The sequence below is a fragment of the Chelonia mydas genome, chromosome 28, assembly GCF_015237465.2.
Source record: "Chelonia mydas isolate rCheMyd1 chromosome 28, rCheMyd1.pri.v2, whole genome shotgun sequence".
In the NCBI taxonomy this organism is placed as follows: Eukaryota; Metazoa; Chordata; order Testudines; family Cheloniidae; genus Chelonia; species Chelonia mydas.
Window position 1 is genome coordinate 5,850,538 of NC_051268.2, and position 18,340 is coordinate 5,868,877.

Consider the following 18,340-nt stretch of genomic DNA (forward strand, 5'->3'; position numbering starts at 1 on the left):
TGACTCACAAGCATTCAATAAAGTCTAAAGACAGGTTTCAGAGTAGCAGTCGTGTTAGTCTGTATCCGCAAAAAGAAAAGGAGGACTTGTGGCACCTTAGAGACTAACAAATTTATTTGAGCACAAGCTTTCGTGAGCTACAGCTCACTTCATTGGATGCATGCTGTGGAAAATACAGTGGGGAGATTTTATATACACAGAGAACATGAAACAATGGGTGTTACCATACACACTGTAACGAGAGTGATCAGGTAAGGTGAGCTATTACCAGCAGGAGAGCCGGGGGGGGGGGGGGGGGGACCTTTTGTAGTGATAATCAAGGTGGGCCATTTCCAGCAGTTGACAAGAACGTCTGAGTAACAGTGGGGGGGGGGGGGGCGGGGGCGGGGGCGGGAATAAACATCGGGAAATAGTTTTACTTTGTGTAATGACCCATCCACTCCCAGTCTTTATTCAAGCCTAAGTTAATCGTATCCAGTTTGCAAATTAATTCCAATTCAGCAGTCTCTCGTTGGAGTCTGTTTTTGAAGTTTTTTTGTTGAAGAATTGCCACTTTTAGGTCTGTAATCGAGTGACCAGGGAGATTGAAGTGTTCTCTGACTGGTTTTTAAATGTTATAATACTTGACGTCTGATTTGTGTCCATTTATTCTTTTACGTAGAGACTGTCCAGTTTGGCCAATGTACATGGCAGAGGGGCATTGCTGGCACATGATGGCATACATCACATTGGTAGATGTGCAGGTGAACGAGCCTCTGATAGTGTGGTGACATTCCACACAAAGATGGACTACAAGCCGTCAGGAACAGTATCCCCGATAATGTCACGGCAAACCTGGTTGCTGAACTTTGTGACTTTGTCCTCACTCATAACTATTTCACGTTTGGGGACAATGTTATGCCTCCAAATCAGCGGCACTGCTATGGGTACCCGCATGGCCCCACAGTATGCCAACATTTTTGTGGGTGACTTAGAACAACGTTTCCTCAGCTCTCGTCCCCTAATGCTCCTACTCTACTTGCGCTACATTGATGACATCTTCATCATCTGGACCCATGGAAAAGAAGCCCTGGAGGAATTCCACCATGATTTCAACAATTTCCATCCCACCATCAACCTCCGCCTGGACCAGTCCACACAAGAGATCCACTTCGTGGACACTATGGTGCTAATAAGCGATGGTCAGATAAACACCACCCTATACCGGAAACCTACTGACCGCTATTCCTACCTACATGCTTCCAGCTTTCATCCAGACCACACCACACGATCCATTGTCTACAGCCAAGCTCTACGATACAACCGCATTTGCTCCAACCCCTCAGACAGAGACAAACACCTACAAGATCTCTATCAAGCATTCTTACAACTACAATACCCACCTGCTGAAGTGAAGAAACAGATGGACAGAGCCAGAAGAGTACCCAGAAGTCATCTACTACAGGACAGGCCCAACAAAGAAAATAACAGAACGCCACTAGCCGTCACCTTCAGCCCCCAACTAAAACCTCTCCAACGCATTATCAAGGATCTACAACCTATCCTGAAGGACGACCCATCACTCTCACAGATCTTGGGAGACAGGCCAGTCCTTGCCTACAGACAGCCCCCCAACCTGAAGCGAATACTCACCAGCAACCACACACCACACAACAGAACCACTAACCCAGGAACCTATCCTTGCAACAAAGCCCGTTGCCAACTGTGTCCACATATCTATTCAGGGGACACCATCACAGGGCCTAATCACATCAGCCACACTATCAGAGGCTCATTCACCTGCACATCTACCAATACGATATATGCCAGCAATGCCCCTCAGCCATGTACATTTGCCAAACCAGACAGTCTCTACGTAAAAGAACAAATGGACACAAATCAGACTTAATAAAGTCTAAACACATTCTTATAATTCTCATACATGTTTTAACAATACTAACACAGGTGAGCCAGACTGATTCCAGCTCTGCGTTTGTCCCCGTTCAGTTAAGACATGGGGGCTTTTGCAAGAGCTAACACCCCATCTGCCAGTGTCACAGGCAGGATGGGCAGGGATGGTGTCTCTCGCCACTGTTTGCCGGAAGTTGGGAATGGGTGACAGGGGATGGATCACTTGATGATTACCTGTTCTGTTCATTCCCTCTGATGCACCTGGCATTGGCCACTGAGCTAGATTGTTCTGACACAGTGGGCCGCTCTTAGATTCACAATCTCTATCAGGAGTCTCTACTCATTTGAACTCTCTGGGGAGGCACAGAAAGAAACAAGGTGTGCTGAGGCAAGAAGGCCCAATCTCAGAGCCCCCAGGGTCACGCTTTCCAAAAGCTAAAACTAGGCCCTGCCCATGAAAGGTGGCACTCCTAGGAGAGACTGTATAAAGGCTGGAGTATCAAACAACTTTATAACCCTGAGACAGCTGCTTTGGGGACAATGACAGGGAGAATCCCCCAAAGTGATTCCTTGGATTTTGTTCTTCTCTGTCCTTTGTTTCGTAGAACTGGAAGAGACCTTGAAAGGTTACCTAGCCCAGTCCCCTGAACACAAGGCTGGACTAAATATTTAATCTAGACCATCCCTGACAGGTATTTGTCCAGCCTGCTCTTAAAAATCCCCAATGATGGAGATTCCACAACCTCCCTAGGCCATTTATTCCAGTGCTTAACCACTCTGACAGTTAGGAAGTTTTCCCTAATGTCCAATCTAAACCACCCTTACTGCAATTTAAGCCCACTGCTTCTTGTCCTATCCGCAGGGGTTAAGAAGAACAGTTTTTCTCCCTCCTTGTAACAACCTTTTATTTACTTGAAAACTGTGATCATGTCCCCTCTGTCTTCTCTTCTCCAGACTAAACAAACCCAGTTTTGTCGATCTTCCCTCAAAGGTCATGTTTTCTAAGCCTTTAATCATTTTTGTTGCTTTGCTCTGGAATTTCTCCAATTTGTTCACATCTTTCCTGAAATGTGGCACCCAGAACTGGACACAGTACTCCAGTTCAGGCCTAATCAACATGGAGTAGAACGGAATAATTACTTCTCGTGTCTTGCTTACAACACTCCTGCTAATACTTTCCAGAATGATGTTTCCTTTTTTTTTTTTTTTTTTTTTTTTGCAACAGTGTTACACTGTTGACTTATATTTAGCTTATGATCCACTATGACACCCCAGATCCCTTTCCGCGGTACTCCTTCCTGGGTAGTCATTTCCCATTTTGAATGTGTGCAACTGATTGTTCCTTCCTAAGTGGAGTACTTTGCATTTCTCTTTATTGAATTTCACCCTACTTACTTCATTTCTCCATTACTCTCCATTATTCTCTCATTACTCCATTTCTCCAGTTTGTCCAGATAATTTTGAATTTTAATCCTATCCTCCAAAGCACTTGCAACCCCTCCCAGCTTGGTATTGTCCACAAACTTGATAAGTTTCAGAGTACCAGCTGTGTTAGTCTGTACTTGTGGCACCTTAGAGACTAACAAATTTATTTGAGCAAAAGTGTAACAGAGAGACTTTGTTACTGGCAGGGTTTCACCCTGTCTCAGAGGGTTACACCCTGGTGGGAGGGGGCTAGGCCTGCACTGGAATAAGGTCACTCTGTGCTTCACAGTGTGGCAGAACCTAGAATGTCCATGAGCAGGGAAAAATCCTGGGGGGAATCGGCATGTGGAATGAACAAAAGCCCTGTCTGAATTCTCTCACATTGCCCGTCTCACCCTGTCAGGCTACAGAGTAACGTCCACGTTTTGCTCCAGATCATCCCATCCTCCTAGGGGGAAGGAAATGGCTGCAATGGATCTGGCTCAGGTAAGAGATTATCAGGGAGCTGGTGGTGGGTTCTGCTTGGAGGGAGAGGAGCAGTACAGGCATAGGAGGGTGGGAGCTGGTGGAGGTGGTGGGAGGCAGGAAATATCTAGGGTGGAGAAAGGGAGGGGACAGGATGTGACAAACCTGCTGAGACTTGTGTAATCTAGGGTGTGATGGGTTGTCACCCCCAAGATGCAGTCTGGGGGGCTTCTGGGAACTGCTGTGCCTTCTAATTCTCAAGCTGGTCTGGCCCTTCTCACACTGCTTTGCTGGAGATTCAGCCAGCCTCTCCAGGACCTGTTATCACCCAACATGACAGCAGGTGGCACCATACACCCAACTAAGCTACCTGAGTGCTTTACCTAAGCCACTCAATGACAGATAGAAGACAACAGCCAATTTCCCAGCTCCCCAACTTTGCACACCTGCTGTAGTATAAATCCAGAATTATACCATCTTATAGTGCACAGGGATCTCTATAATGTAAGCTCAGTAAGATAGTTCACCTTCCCCTCGATATGGGAAAGATATCCACAACACGCTTGTGCTAACCAAGCTGACATTTCCCCCAGACACTTCACTCAAAATACACTGGTTAAGATAAAGCATAACGCAAGTTTATTAACTACAGAAAGATAGATTTTACGTGATTATTGTTAGAAGAAAAAAGGAGCAGGTTGACCTGGAGGCGGATATGAGTACAGGCTTCTTTTATTGCGATACTTGTTCCCCTCGACCCAATTATCGAGTAAGCACTGGATTACTTACATCACACTCCTTTTATCTAAATTAGTATGTAAATGCCTATATCTGTTACAACACCCCCAAAACCCTTATTAAGTAATAGAACACCCATACTATTAGTATACCCACCCCTATCTATTATTGACAGCATTACGCATGTCATACAGGCATTTTTACCTTGAAAATACAGTTCTTTGCAATAATGTCTTGCCACAAATTTCCCTAATCAGCAGTTCTCAGAGGACGGAGGAAGGGGCAATGAGCAATTCTCAGGGGAGGGAGGAAGGGGCCATAAGCCAGGGCTTGTTTATGTAGCTGGGAAAGGAAGGGAGGGAGAGAGAACATTTATTTTACCTTCTTTCACATGAAGGGCATTCATTCCGACAACTAGATTTCTCATGCAGCTGCATCCTTATCAATTCTTACAAACAACAGGGAAAGGAAAAATATGGCACCTTATTTATTAAGCAAAGAATTACTGCCTGCCTATGTCTTTGTCCCCTAATGCCATGTCAGCACATTAGCAGCTTCCCAGGTCTTTTACTTAACCCTAACATATCCCCAACAATTATAAGTGAGAGCAAAGAAATCAAAGTAGATTACTTAGCAAATAACCAAAAACTCAAACTAACTAAGCCTAACATGCTAGATGGATAGAATCTGAATTCACAGTTTCTCACCCTGGCTGATGATACAAGCAGTCCACCAAGTTTTCATACACAAGCTAGAAATCCCTTTACCCTGAGACCAGCACTTCCCCCAGTTCAGTCTTTCTTCTTCAGGTGTTTCCAGGAGTTCTCTTGTGTGGGGAATGAGGCCAAGAGATGATGTCACACCCCACCTTATGTACCTGTTCCATATGGCAGGACCCCTTTGTTCCAAACTCAGTTCCCAGTCCAGTTTGTGGAAAAATACAGGTACCAAAATGGAGTTCATTGTCATGTGGTCTGGTCACATGCCCTAGCATGCCCTGCTGAGTGCTAAGGTCTTCCATGGTCCACTGTCTTCGTTGATGAGCCATCATCACTGACTGGCTTCTTCATTGTTGTACCTGAAAGGCTAGTTGTGGGTGTTACCCAGAATAAGCATCTTTGAAATGCAGATATATAGACAATAGCCATAACTTCAGTACAAACATGATCCATGCACACAAATAGGATAATCATATTGAGCAAATTGTAACTTTTCCAATGACACCGCACATGACCCATCTTGCACAAAATGCATCATAATTATGTCCCAATCATATTATAATCATATCACGATGCTGAATATGGGATGTAGTGTCCGATAGGGCCTAATTTCAAGGCACAGGAGTTGGGAATGGAACTTCCCCTCTTTGTGGAACAAGAAATAATCCTCCAGCCAGGGCTGGGAAAACTTCCCAGACTGCCAGTGCTGGAGCCTGAATCTACTGACACTTGATTCGTTACCACCACCCCCAATCTTTGTGTCAACTGCAAACTTTATCAGTGATGATTTTATCTTCTCTTCCAGGTCATTGATAAGAATGTTAAATAGCACAGGGCCAAGAACCAATCCCTGCGGGAACCCGCTAGAAATAAATCCACTTGACCAAGGTTCCCCATTTACAGTCCCGGTTTTTAATCTATTTACTCGATGCTGTGTTTATTTTGTATCATTCTAGTTTTTTCGTCAAAATATTGTGCTGAACCAAGTCATATGCCTCATAGAAGTCTAGGTATATTACATCAATACTATTTTCTGCAACCAAACTTTTGATCTCATCCAATAAGGATATCCAGTTAGTTTGATAAGATCTATTTTCTCTAAACCTTTGTTCATGGGTACTAATTATAGTACCCTCCTTTAATTATTAATGAAATCCAGTATCGGCTGCTCCATTATCTTGCCCAGTATCAATGTCAGACTGACACTCGTGTAATTAGCTGGGTCATCTCTTTTACACTTTTTAAATATTGGCACTGCATTAGCTTTATTCCAGTCTGATGCAATTTCCCTAGTGCTCCAAGTCCTAATTAAAATCAACATTAATAGTCCACCATGCTCCTTCACCAGGTCTTTTAAAACTCTTGGATACAAGTTATCTGGACCTGCTTATTTAAACATGTCTAACTTTAATAGCTGCTGTTTAACATCCTCGTGAGTTCTTGTTGGAATCGAAAGAGTGTCGTCATCAACATCTTATGATATGACTGCATCATCTGTTTTTCCCCAAACCCAGGAGAGAAATATTTATTGAAGACTTTTACCTCTTCTCCATTATTTTTGATAATTCTGCCATTTCCGTCTAGTAATTTACCACTACCATTGTTAGGATTAATATACTTTTAAAAATTTCCTCCTTATTGTCCTTGATTTCTGATAACTTCCCTTACCAATTTTCTACAATTCTGACGTTCTCACTTATATTCCTTACTATTGACTTCCCCTTCTTCCATATATTTTATTTGGAGAGTGTTGGGATTCCTACCAGGGAGCCACCAGCACGGTCCAGAGACAGCCCCATCTCCTCTATCAAGTTCTGACTAGTAGCTATGTGATAAATGTGAAGACTCTGCCTCCATCTGTCAGCTGGGAGACACAAAGGTTCTCTCTTTCTACCCTGTGAATCATCCTGGCTGCTCTAAGCAAGATGGGGTGGGACTCTGTTAACATGTGCCTCCCGGAGCTTCCATTTACCTGGCGCTGCTGTTCCGTGAATAGTGGGGCTGTGAGTGGGGAAGCCGGTACTGAGTGTTGGACTCTTGCTCTTTCAGGGGCCGGTGACTTTCGAGGAGGTGGCTGTGTATTTCACCAGGGAAGAGGGGGCTCTGTTGGACCCCACTCAGAGAGCCCTCTACAGGGATATCATGCAGGAGAACTATGAGACAGTGGTTTTGCTGGGTAAGGAGTCCTGTCCCCTGGCTTATTAGAAGCTGTGGGGTCTCTAAAGAACCTGAGTAGTAATAACTTTATACCTTTATTCCTCATACAAGTTTTGAGACGTTTCCTTGCTTCCCTTTTTTGCCTTATCTCCCACCCACTAGAAAATTTTTTGGACATGTGCCTTTTGGTGCCATCAGTCATTTAAAAATTGCATTTCATATATCCTTATTGGATACGTTATTAATGTCATTATTAATTGTAGCTTTCATGCCTTTTCCTCATTTTAGGAGGAAAATATGCCACCTGTAGAATTCTAAATTGAGTAAATAGGTGTATGGCTCATGCATGGCTTGTGTGACAGTCAGATGAGCTCCTCTTTTGATAGGAGAGCGTATAATGTTGACATTCAGGACCCCATGGGTGAAGAGAGAACAGAGCCGTGGGAGGGGAGGAGAAGGGGGGGAATAGATGGGGAAGGTGTGTGCAGGATTAGAGCTGAGAACCATCAGGGAGGGATGAGGTAGTGAGTGACGAGGAGGGAACGCAAGAAGCTCCGAAGGTGCCGGGAGGTGGTGCCCGCTGAGAGTAATGGGAAGAAGGGGAGAGGAGTGTGGAGGAAGGGCACCCAGGAAGTGGGCTGGTTAGGTGAGTGGGAGGGAGGAGAGATTTGGGGATCTAGAGCTGTGGGGGATCCCAGACCTTTAACCCCGAATCCCTACCCAAGCCTTGTTGCTTTAGAGCCTGCACTCCAGTTTTATTTCTGTTCAGTTTCACTTCATTATACATTTTTTCCCCCAAATATTATTTTAACTCTTGACCTCCCTCTCTCATTACCCCCCTCCCCATATAACCTCCCCATCTCTATGCACAGCGACCCTGGCCACCGATCCTGAGTCCTTGCTGCATTCCTCCCTCCCATAGCAGAGCCACTACCCAGGCACAAATGGGCACCTTGATGATGATGATGTCACAGGGTGGTAGTGTAGCCTGTACCTTTTTTACAGCTATAAGGTTACGTATTGGGGTACAACTTGCCCTTGTCCATAGCTACTCAAAGTTAATAGAGGAGATGAAATTTGGTGAAACACACAGAAACTTGATTTAATACAGACAGTTATAATTGAAATCGTAGGCAAGGATCAATACACATAACGATTAGACTAAGATAAATATAGTAAAGAGGGTCTTGCCCTGGGGAGCAGGGTCAATGGCTTGCCCCATTCTGGCACCCCGGCCGGGGAGCAGGGTTGGGGGCTTGCCACGCTCCACACGTGCTCTGGCTCCGCACAGCTCCTGGAAGCACCAGCATGTCCCTGCTCCAGCCTACACGTAGGGGCAGCCAGGGGTCTCCACACGCTGCGCCCATCCCAAGCACCACCCCCACAGCTCCTATTGGTCGGGAACTGCGACCAATGGGAGCTGACTGGCCGACCCTCTGTGAAGGAGCTGGAGGGGGGAGATGCCGTTGCTTCCAGGAGCTGCTTCAGGTAAGCGCTAACTGGAGTCTGACCCCCTCCTGCTCCCCAACACCCTGCCCCAGCCCTGATCCCCCTCCCACCCTCCTAACCCCTCCGTCCCAGCACGGAGCACCCTCCTGTACCCTAACCCCACATCCTTAGCCCCACCCCAGAGCCTGCATCCCCAGCCGGAGCTGTACCCCTCTCCACACCCCAACCCCCTGTCCCAGCCCGGAACCCGCTCCCATACCCTGAACTCCTCATTTCTGGCTCCACCCCAGAGCCACACCCCCAGCCAGAGCTCTCACCCCCTCCCACACCCCAACCCCCAATTTCGTGAGCATTCGTGGCCTGCCATACAGTTTCCACACCCAGATGTGGCCCTTGGGCCAAAAAGTTTGCCCACCCCTTGACTAGGTCATAGATCATAAGATCAAGTCGGGGTCAACAGGAGTGAGAATTTGGAGAGAGTCTTGTCCCCCTTCTCCCCATCTGCAGCAGCCGCAAACTGTCTTCCCTCCAGGCTCCTTGGATCTTCGAGCCTGGCCCTCCTGAGGTTGCGTGGCCCAGTTCTTGTTTCTTACATTCTCCTTTTCCGGAAGAATTAGAGGCTGTTGCTCCTGAATTTTAGTGGTTAATTCCCCAGCCTTCTCCACACACTGGGGGAGTTTAACTCTCCCTGCCATTACACCTGAGTCACTAGATTTCCTAATTCCTTAAAATGTGCTTTTGCGATGTCAAAGTTCTGGGGTAGATGAGCCCCTGACCTGCCTCCATGGTCTGCTCAAGGAATGCCCCCTCAGGTATCAGGCCTCTAGCCAGCCCCTCTCTATGGGTCGGGACCCATATCCCTCTCCTTTTTGACCAGGGTTTGAGGATTGCAGCTTGTCCTCCAGTGTGTTCACTGGACTAATGACCAGTTCCTGTGCTTTGCTTTCTCTGTAAGGGCGGTGAACAGTGTGTGTGTGTGTTAGAGGTGGGAATTTTGGTGATATTTCTATGATGCCAATACACACCTCAGTTTCCCTCTGTGATTGGTTTTGCTATGATTATAAAGAGCAGGAGACATGAGGTGTTTTGTCACGTAGCTGTCGTGGGGTGATATGAATGGGTCATTAAGGACTGGCTGGGATCAACCTACATCAATGGAATACCCCACAGAGACAAGGGAATAATTGTCACCTCTCCATGGGAGGATCTCTGCTTGGCTGAGTGAAGCATACATGGACTCGTTATGTTTTTGGGAACAGGAAGAACTGGGCTCGCAGATGCAGGGAGCTCCACCAGAGTGAAGGCAAATGGACAGGCACAGTGAAGGGAAACCAAAATGTTTTCTACAGCAGCATGACTCAAGGGCATTGGCCAGTATGGACTATATTGTTTGCTTCTCTGTGCTAATCTAAGGACTTTCCAATGCTGTCTTTCAATTGACTAGTAATCCCTGCTGTGTTTTAAAAGTCTGCCCAGTGTCACAGCAAAAACTTGCTCTGTACATTGAATGAGGAACAGTTTCTGAACAGGAGTGTCATTCAGCTGGACCTGCTGGGCAGAGCTCACAGGTTGAAATAGGAGCGTTGAAGCCAGAGGCTCAGTCTCCGGTGTTGAAGCTACATGGCCTATCCTTGTGGAAGTGTGGGACCCCTTGGGGGTCTAGTGCACTCAAGGGGCAACTCCCAAGGACTGTTTAAAAGCCAGGGCATTGCACAGATCCTATGGATCCATGACAGCGTGCCTTACAGGGAAAAGATATAAAACAAGAAAGGGATCTAAATGCATATTTAGCATCGCCCGCTCATCAGTCCTCGTGGGAATCCCTGATCCATTCTAAAGTGTATTAAAATCTTCCTTAAAGGCTTACCTCTTGGTTTTCAGGACATGTTCATTTTGTTAGAGGGCTTTCCCTTCAGCCTCCCACTTCCTTGGTTCTTGTCACGCAGACCACAATCAGCAAATGAGCAGACGTCTGAAGTGCAGATAATGCAATGTCTATTGGGGTTAGTTTCCAAGCAAGCATATTCCAAAGCCCTTCACACCACTTGGGTTTATGTCTATATGTCTATAGAGTCTGTTCCCCAATGTTCCCTTTCCAGCTTTGATGCCACAGAGCGTTCACCCCGTGTACCCCTTCCCAGCTCTGACACTGCAGAGCGTTTACCCTGTGTCCCTCTTCCCAGCTCTGATGCCGCAGAGCTTTGTTTGTGTCCCTGTTCCTGTTCCCTCCCTTAACAAACATGATTCCAATTTCCCTTCCCCCTCCAGTTCATATAGTAATATTCTCATCTATATCTTAACCAATCATTGTACTGAAATTTAACTAACCAATCCTAACATATTGTAATATAATTCTCTAACCAATTATATCCCACTAGCCTAATTAACTTACACCTAGCAAAATTAATTATACAGCAGACAGAAACAATTAGAGAACCAGACAGGTTAACAATAGAAAAGTGTGGGACATAAATATAAAGCAATACAGAAATAAGGATTTCACAACCAGAACCATTAATAAGTGATTTCTTGCCAGACAGGATGCTATCAAACTAAGTTTTCTTTAACCATCTTAAGATCCGTTTCTTTATCTGGTGGTGATGGGAACTATTAGGACAGGATCGTCTAACAACCCAATACCACCTTATTTCAATGTGACTGGTTTGGGATGTGATGATGTGACTGTGTGCTTCCCAGCTTATGGCTGCCCCTGCTGCTTAGCCAAAGGCCTTCGCCTAAGAACAAGGCCTCAGACTATCCTAGTGAGAGAAGGCCCATACACAGGCAGACTGATTTTGATTCTTTGTTTTTATACCCCTGTAACTTGCTAAGTGATAAAAATACACCTAAGTTCTTAAAGTGTAGGCTTTACAGGCAGGCCTGAATATCTATATTCTCACAGTGGGTTCTATCCCTTCCACCATTCTGTGTCTGTCTTGTGTATTTACATTGTAAATTCTTCCAGGAATAGGTCATCTACTATTCTGTGTTTGTACTGTGCCTAGCAGAATGGGGACCCACTTTTAGTTGGTTCTTAGGCACTAAGGTAATGAATATGATTTATAATAATAATAACTCTCCTGGCACTTTGAGCCAAGGAAGCTGGCCTTGGGATGTTACTGCTTAAAAATGAGCTGGTCTTAAAACCAAGGAATATTCTTTGTGACAAGTATCTGACAAATTCCACTGACCTTCCTTGTTTTCTTTGCCTTGAGTAGGGTTTCCAATTTCCAAACCTGATGTGATCTCACAACTGGAACGAGGGGAAGAGCCATGGGTCCCAGACCTCCAGGGCTCTGAGAAAGAAGTGCTCCTGAGAGCTGCCTGCACAGGTGAGGAATTGGTTAAACCAACTCAAAAACTGTCCGTGAATACTTGGGATGCCCTACAAAGACCTTATGAGCTCTCCAAGTTCAGTATTGTTCCCTGCAGATGTGAAATCATCAGGCAGAGGTCACTTATGGCTTCCCACCTATACTTTGACAACTGGCAGCAGGTCCCTCCGCAATGTAGCTTTCCCCTGAGTGTTCTGGCGAGATGCGGACCAAAGGTAATCCCTTTCTCTCTCCTCTGGGAAAAGGTTTGGGAAAAATCAGCTCCAGATAGGTTTGATCTCTCCCGCACATATTTGGGTTTGTTCATCCCTTTTTCCATACCTTTCTCTGAGATTTTCTTTCTCTTCGGTGCAGGGAGTGACCTATGTCTGTATTCTCTCTGTCTCCCATCAGGTGATGGGATGGTGAGTGAGAATGCGGAGGAGAAACCCCAGCAGAAAGATGCTGAGCAAGTAGAACCACATTTGACGTTCTCAGGAAGGTCCAAAGGGAATGTTTCCGGGAGTTGTGGACTCCCAGAAAAAGAAAAAGCATGTGAGACTCGGCAGAGGCCAGAGGAAAACTTCAGTTGCCACTCAGACCTTATTACACACAAGAGAATCGACTTGGAAGAGACACGCTACACATGCCATGAGTGTGGGAAAAGCTTCAATGGGAGCTCACACCTTATCGCACACCAGAGAATGCACAGAGGAGAGAAACCCTATAGCTGCTCTGAGTGCGGGAAAAGCTTCAGTAGGAGTTCAGCCCTTATCACGCATTGGAGAACCCACACTGGAGAGAAACCCTACACATGCTCTGAGTGCGGGAAAAGCTTCAATCGAAGCTCTGCCCTTATCACACATCGGAGAATCCACACGGGTGAGAAACCTTATGGATGTTCTGAGTGTGGGAAACACTTCATTGATAGTTCAACCCTCATCTCACATCAGCGAATCCACACAGGAGAGAGGCCCTACACATGCTCCGAGTGTGGGAAAAGCTTTAGTCGGCACTCACACCTTATCACACATCGTAGAATCCACACAGGAGAGACGCCCTTCTCGTGCTCTGAGTGTGGGAAAAGCTTTAATCAGCACTCACACCTTATCACACATCTTCGAATCCACACAGGAGAGAGAGCCTACACGTGCGCTGAGTGTGGGAAACGCTTCAATCGGAACTCAAACCTTATCACACATCAGCGAATCCACACGGGAGAGACGCCCTACACGTGCTCTGAGTGTGGGAAAAGCTTCAATCGGAGCTCACACCTTATCACACATCAGACAGTCCACACGGGTGAGAAACCTTATGGATGCTTTGAGTGTGGGAAACGCTTCATTGATAGTTCAGCCCTCATCTCACATCAGCGAATCCACACAGGAGAGATGCCCTACACGTGCTCTGAGTGTGGGAAAAGCTTTCATCAGAACTCTGCCCTTATCACACATAGGAGAATCCACACAGGTGAGAAACCTTATGGATGCTCTGAGTGTGGGAAACGCTTCAATCGGAGCTCGCACCTTATCACACATAGGAGAATCCACACGGGTGAGAGACCTTATGGATGCTCTGATTGTGGGAAACACTTCATTGATAGTTCAGCCCTCATCTCACATCAGCGAATCCACACAGGGGAGACGCCCTACACATGCTCAGAGTGTGGGAAAAGTTTCAGTCAGCACTCACACCTTGTCAGACATTGGAGAATCCACACAGGAGAGAAACCCTACATGTGCTCTGAGTGCAGGAAATGCTTTAATCGGAGCTCACAGCTTATCACACATCAGCGAATCCACACAGGGGAGACGCCCTACACGTGCTCTGAATGTGGAAAAAGCTTCAATCAGAGCGCAAATCTTATATCACATCGTAGAATCCACACAGGAGAGACACCGTACACATGCTCTGAGTGTGGGAAAAACTTCACTCAGAGTTCAAACCTTATTAGACATCAGAAAATCCACATGAGAGAGAACTGTAATAAGTGTCTTGACTAGGGCTGGCCAAAGATTTTTTTTTTTTTAATCACATTTGCTAATTGCCACATAGTGATCTTTCAACCGTCTTCACCGTGGTCTCTCAGCTCCCCCCAGATGAGTTGCCTGCTTCTGCCTTTTGCAGCTCACCCTTCTTTGGGGTCAGTCCTCTGATCTTTTCTATTGAGTTGTAGGAATGTGTGTCATAGAATCATACAATATTATGGTTGGAAGAGACCTCAGGAAGTCATCTAGTCCAATCCCCTGCTCAAAGCAGACACAACACCCACTAAATCATCCCAGCCAAGGCTTTGTCAAGCTGTGCCTTAAAAACCTCTAAGGATGGAGGTTCCACCACCTCCCTAGGTAACCCATTCCAGTGCTTCACCACCCTCCTAGTGAAATAGTGTTTCCTAATATCCAACCTAGACCTCCCCCACTGCAACTTGAGACCATTGCTTCTTGTTCTGTCATCTGCCACCACTGAGAACAGCCTAGCTCCATCCTCTTTGGAACCACCCTTCAGGTAGTTGAAAGCAGCTATCAAATCCCCCCTCATTCTTCTCTTCTGCAGACTAAACAACCCCAGTTCCCTCACCCTCTCCTCATAAGTCATGTGCCCCAGCCCCCTAATGATTTTCTTTGCCTGCCACTGGACTCTCTCCAATTTGTCCACATCCCATCTGTAGTGGGGGGGACCAAAACTGGATGCAATACTCCAGGTGTGGCCTCACCAGTGCCGAATGGAGGGGGATAATCACTTCCCTCGATCTGCTGGCAGTGCTCCTACTAATACAGCCCAATATGCCATTGGCCATCTTGGCAACGAGGGCACACTGTTTGACTCATATCCAGCTTCTCGTCCACTGTAATCCCCAGGTCCTTTTCTGCAGAACTGCTGCCTAGCCAGTCGGTCTGCAGCCTGTAGCAAAGCATGGGATTCTTCCTTCCTAAGGGCAGGACTCTGCACTTGTCCTTGTTGGATCCTCATCAGATTTCTTTTGGCCCAATCCTCTAATTTTTCTCGGTCACTCTGAACCCTATCCCTACCCTCCAGCATATCTACCTCTCTCTCCCCATTTTGTCACCTGCGAACTTGCTGAGGGTGCAATTAATCCCATCATCCACATAATTAATAAAGATATTGAACAAAACTGGCCCCAGGACCGACCCCTGGGGCACTCTGCCTCATACCAGCTGCCAACTAGACATGGAGCTATTGATCAGTACCCGTTGAGCCCGACAATCTAGCCAGCTTTCTACCACCATATAGTCCATTCATCCAATCCATACTTTTTTAACTTGCTGGCAAGAACACTGTGGGGGACCATATCAAAAGCTTTGCTGAAGTAAAGATATGTCACCTCCACCACTTTCCCCATGTCCACAGAGCCAGTTATCTCATCATAGAGGACCCTCCAGCATGGACCATTCTTCAGCTCTAGGTGGGAGAGAGAGGTTTGATTCCCAACAAGCTACACTGAGGCAAAAACTAACCGTGCTGTACATCCACTAGGACTGTACATGGCGTTGGCTGCTCACGTTAGTGATCTTGGTGTGAAAAGACAATTATAGTTGTAGAGCAGATGCAGCTGAGGTGCAGTGGTTGGCATTAGCTTTCCCCTTGACCTGACCTAAACTCCATCACCTTTCCTAGTCTAAACAAACCCTGAGCATCCCGGTTATACTGTTCCCCCATTTCAAATCAATTGTTGGTCATCAAGTTCCCCCTTTGGGAACAAATGGTTTCATTCCCAGTTGCTCTGATGTTGCTTCAGGTTGTGCTGGAGAGCAGATACTTTTACTACCATTTTCCTCCTTTAAAATATATTGAACTATAATAAAGAGCAGGAACATTGCAGAGATAGGGAAAAGTGTTATTTCACCCTGTGTAACAACAGAAGAAGATAGGGTAAGTCAGAGGGATTCCCTTATTCCTTATCACCATCCCAATCCCCCCTATTGTTCAATTGTTTAGGTCAATATTTTCTCTAAAGGGCTGGGAAGAGGATTCCCTAGTAAATGACTTGTAACTAAGCAAAATACCCATGCATTTGCCTCCCAAAGCAGTTGTGGCCCAGGCCCTGCAGGATCTCTCCTTCATAATCAGATGCATGTTCACTATTATTTGGGAAATGCAATCCCTATCATGGTAGAGATGGGAAAGATGGAACTGACCTTTCTGTTGAGCTCACCCCTGGGAGATGCTGCAAACGTGTAGAAAATGAAATCCATGTTGAATGTGATAGAGCTGCAGAAAGATACCTATTTTGAATAGATACCGGACATTTGGTGTCTTACAGGGATTCTAAGCCGCACCTGCATTTAGTTCCTATTTTAAATCTGTGCCACCAGATTAAGGAAGTAAAAGGGCATACTTTGGGAAGTTATACCTCACTATCGCTACTGATATGTTGTGTGGTTGTTGAAGAATTCTGCGCCAGAGAAGTGTAAAATTACTCCAAGTAAGGTCAACGATTTGACAAGAACTCCGATAGAAATTGCAGATACTAGTGGTTGATTTTCACCCTAGAGATGGACGCTATGGTGACCTGTGGCCCAGTGAAACTGTTTTTAGAATGCTGCTCCCTAGTGAAGTGGCATTGATCACACTTCTAAAAGATGCCATGATGAAATTGGGAACAACTGTCTTTTACTCTTTGGATCCAAAGTTTCCTGAAGCACAGAGGGAAACAGCTGATTCCTTCAGAGCCATCCCATGCCTATGGGTCCCAAACTGGCTGCCTCGCTGGACAAGAAGCACTTCCGTGTTGGTTAAATGATGGTAGCCAATGAGGGAATGTAACAGATTCCAAGTTCAGACTGCAGGATACATGACTGCTGAGTTCCGAGTCTGTGGTTTGGTCTCTTCGTTTTGCTCTAGAGTCTAATGCATTTGTATCACTTCTCCACCTCCTGCTACTCTGAAAGATTAGAAAGTGTGAAAGTAGAGCACAGGTGGGTTTTTTTCATGATGCAACCTTCCCACGTAGTGTGAGACCCCTTCCACCCACACTTCTGGGAGAAGACCCAGGGAGAAACGAACTCACAGAAATGGAAGGCTCCTAGGTTATTGTAGAATGTGACTTCACACAAAGCTCACTGGGTGGAAATGGGAATTAAGAGAAAACTGCCCTAAAGGTTTATATTTTGTAATCTTTGAAAAAGTTGTTACCAGCGACAATGAAATTAAACATGAAGTTAGTGTAATGTAAGAGGCTGATTATATGATCACTTTCAGTATTACAATATAATTCAGGTTTTCTTCTAGTTCTCTCCCTGCCCCCTCCTACTGTATCGGAAATGGTGACTAATCCTGAAATTAAAACTCACTCCAAAGGAATTAGAGTGGGAATATGTGAGAGAAATAGCATATATGAGAATAGAGACCCAGTATAGATGGTAATTATTTCTATTTCAAATGGAAATTCAAATTGATAACTTTTGAAATAAATCTTCTGTTAGGAAGAAAATTACTCAAGACAAGATGTGTAACCTTTTACCCAGTGTGACAAAGTTCCTGCTCCACCTTCGTGGGTCTTGCGCTTATTGGCGGATTTGCTCGCCTTGGAGCTTCACGGCAGCCCTCAGCTTGGCCGTTTTTCTGAACCCACAGTCCAGGTCGACTCCTCCTGTGTCTGACCAGGAATTGGGAGGATTTGGGGGGAACCCGGGCCTGCCCTCTACTCCGGGTTCCAGCCCAGGGGCCTGTGGAATGCAGCTGTCTAGAGTGCCTCCTGGAACAGCTGTGCGACAGCTACAACTCCCTGGGCTACTTCCCCATGGCATCCTCCCAACACCTTCTTTATCCTCACCATAGGACCTTCCTCCTGGTGTCTGATAATGCTTGTACACCTCAGTCCTCCAACAGTCCACGTTCTCACTCTCAGCTCCTAGTGCCTCTTGCTCCCAGCTCCTCACACACACACACACACCACAAACTGAAGTGAGCTCCTTTTTAAAACCTGGGTGCCCTGATTAGCCTGCCTTAATTGATTCTAGCAGCTTCTTGATTGGCTGCACGTATTCTAATCAGCCTGTCTTAATTGTCTCCAGAAGGTTCCTGATTGTTCTGGAACCGTCCCTGTTGGGAGACGGGACCGTCCCTCGCTTGCTCCTCAGCTATCTGCTTTCTATTCTTTCCTAAAGCCCCCTGGCCTGGATTTTCTTACTTTTGGACCCTGCCTTAGTTTACCCCCGA

The 18,340-nt window shown here is 46.0% G+C and overlaps 3 protein-coding genes and 1 pseudogene across 10 annotated transcripts in view; 3 read left to right on the forward strand and 1 right to left on the reverse strand.

Moving 5' to 3' along the window:
• LOC102943236 (zinc finger protein 883) overlaps window positions 1–17,349 on the forward strand; it is a 2,438,435-nt gene extending 2,421,086 nt beyond the window's left edge. For 2 of the 6 annotated variants that reach the window (XM_043537237.1, XM_043537236.1), the window contains exons 3-6: window positions 3,750–3,801; window positions 7,287–7,413; window positions 12,062–12,175; window positions 12,572–17,349. In XM_043537237.1, coding sequence (XP_043393172.1) covers window positions 3,778–3,801; window positions 7,287–7,413; window positions 12,062–12,175; window positions 12,572–14,160 — 1,854 coding nt within the window. In that variant the 5' untranslated portion in view covers window positions 3,750–3,777 and the 3' untranslated portion in view covers window positions 14,161–17,349. Of the gene's footprint in view, window positions 1–3,718; window positions 3,802–7,286; window positions 7,414–12,061; window positions 12,176–12,532 lie in introns of those variants that run through there. The other 4 variants (XM_043537223.1, XM_043537227.1, XM_037887364.2 and 1 more) reach the window with 4 other exon arrangements.
• The window catches only part of LOC102945014 (zinc finger protein 883-like), a 705,100-nt gene that overhangs the window by 248,827 nt on the left and 437,933 nt on the right, over window positions 1–18,340 (forward strand). The gene's annotated exons all lie outside the window — the stretch shown is intronic.
• LOC102934537 overlaps window positions 1–18,340 on the reverse strand; it is a 1,094,240-nt pseudogene that overhangs the window by 157,329 nt on the left and 918,571 nt on the right.
• Window positions 1–18,340, forward strand: part of LOC102933291 (zinc finger protein OZF) — a 1,218,290-nt gene that overhangs the window by 3,320 nt on the left and 1,196,630 nt on the right. The window lies entirely within an intron of this gene.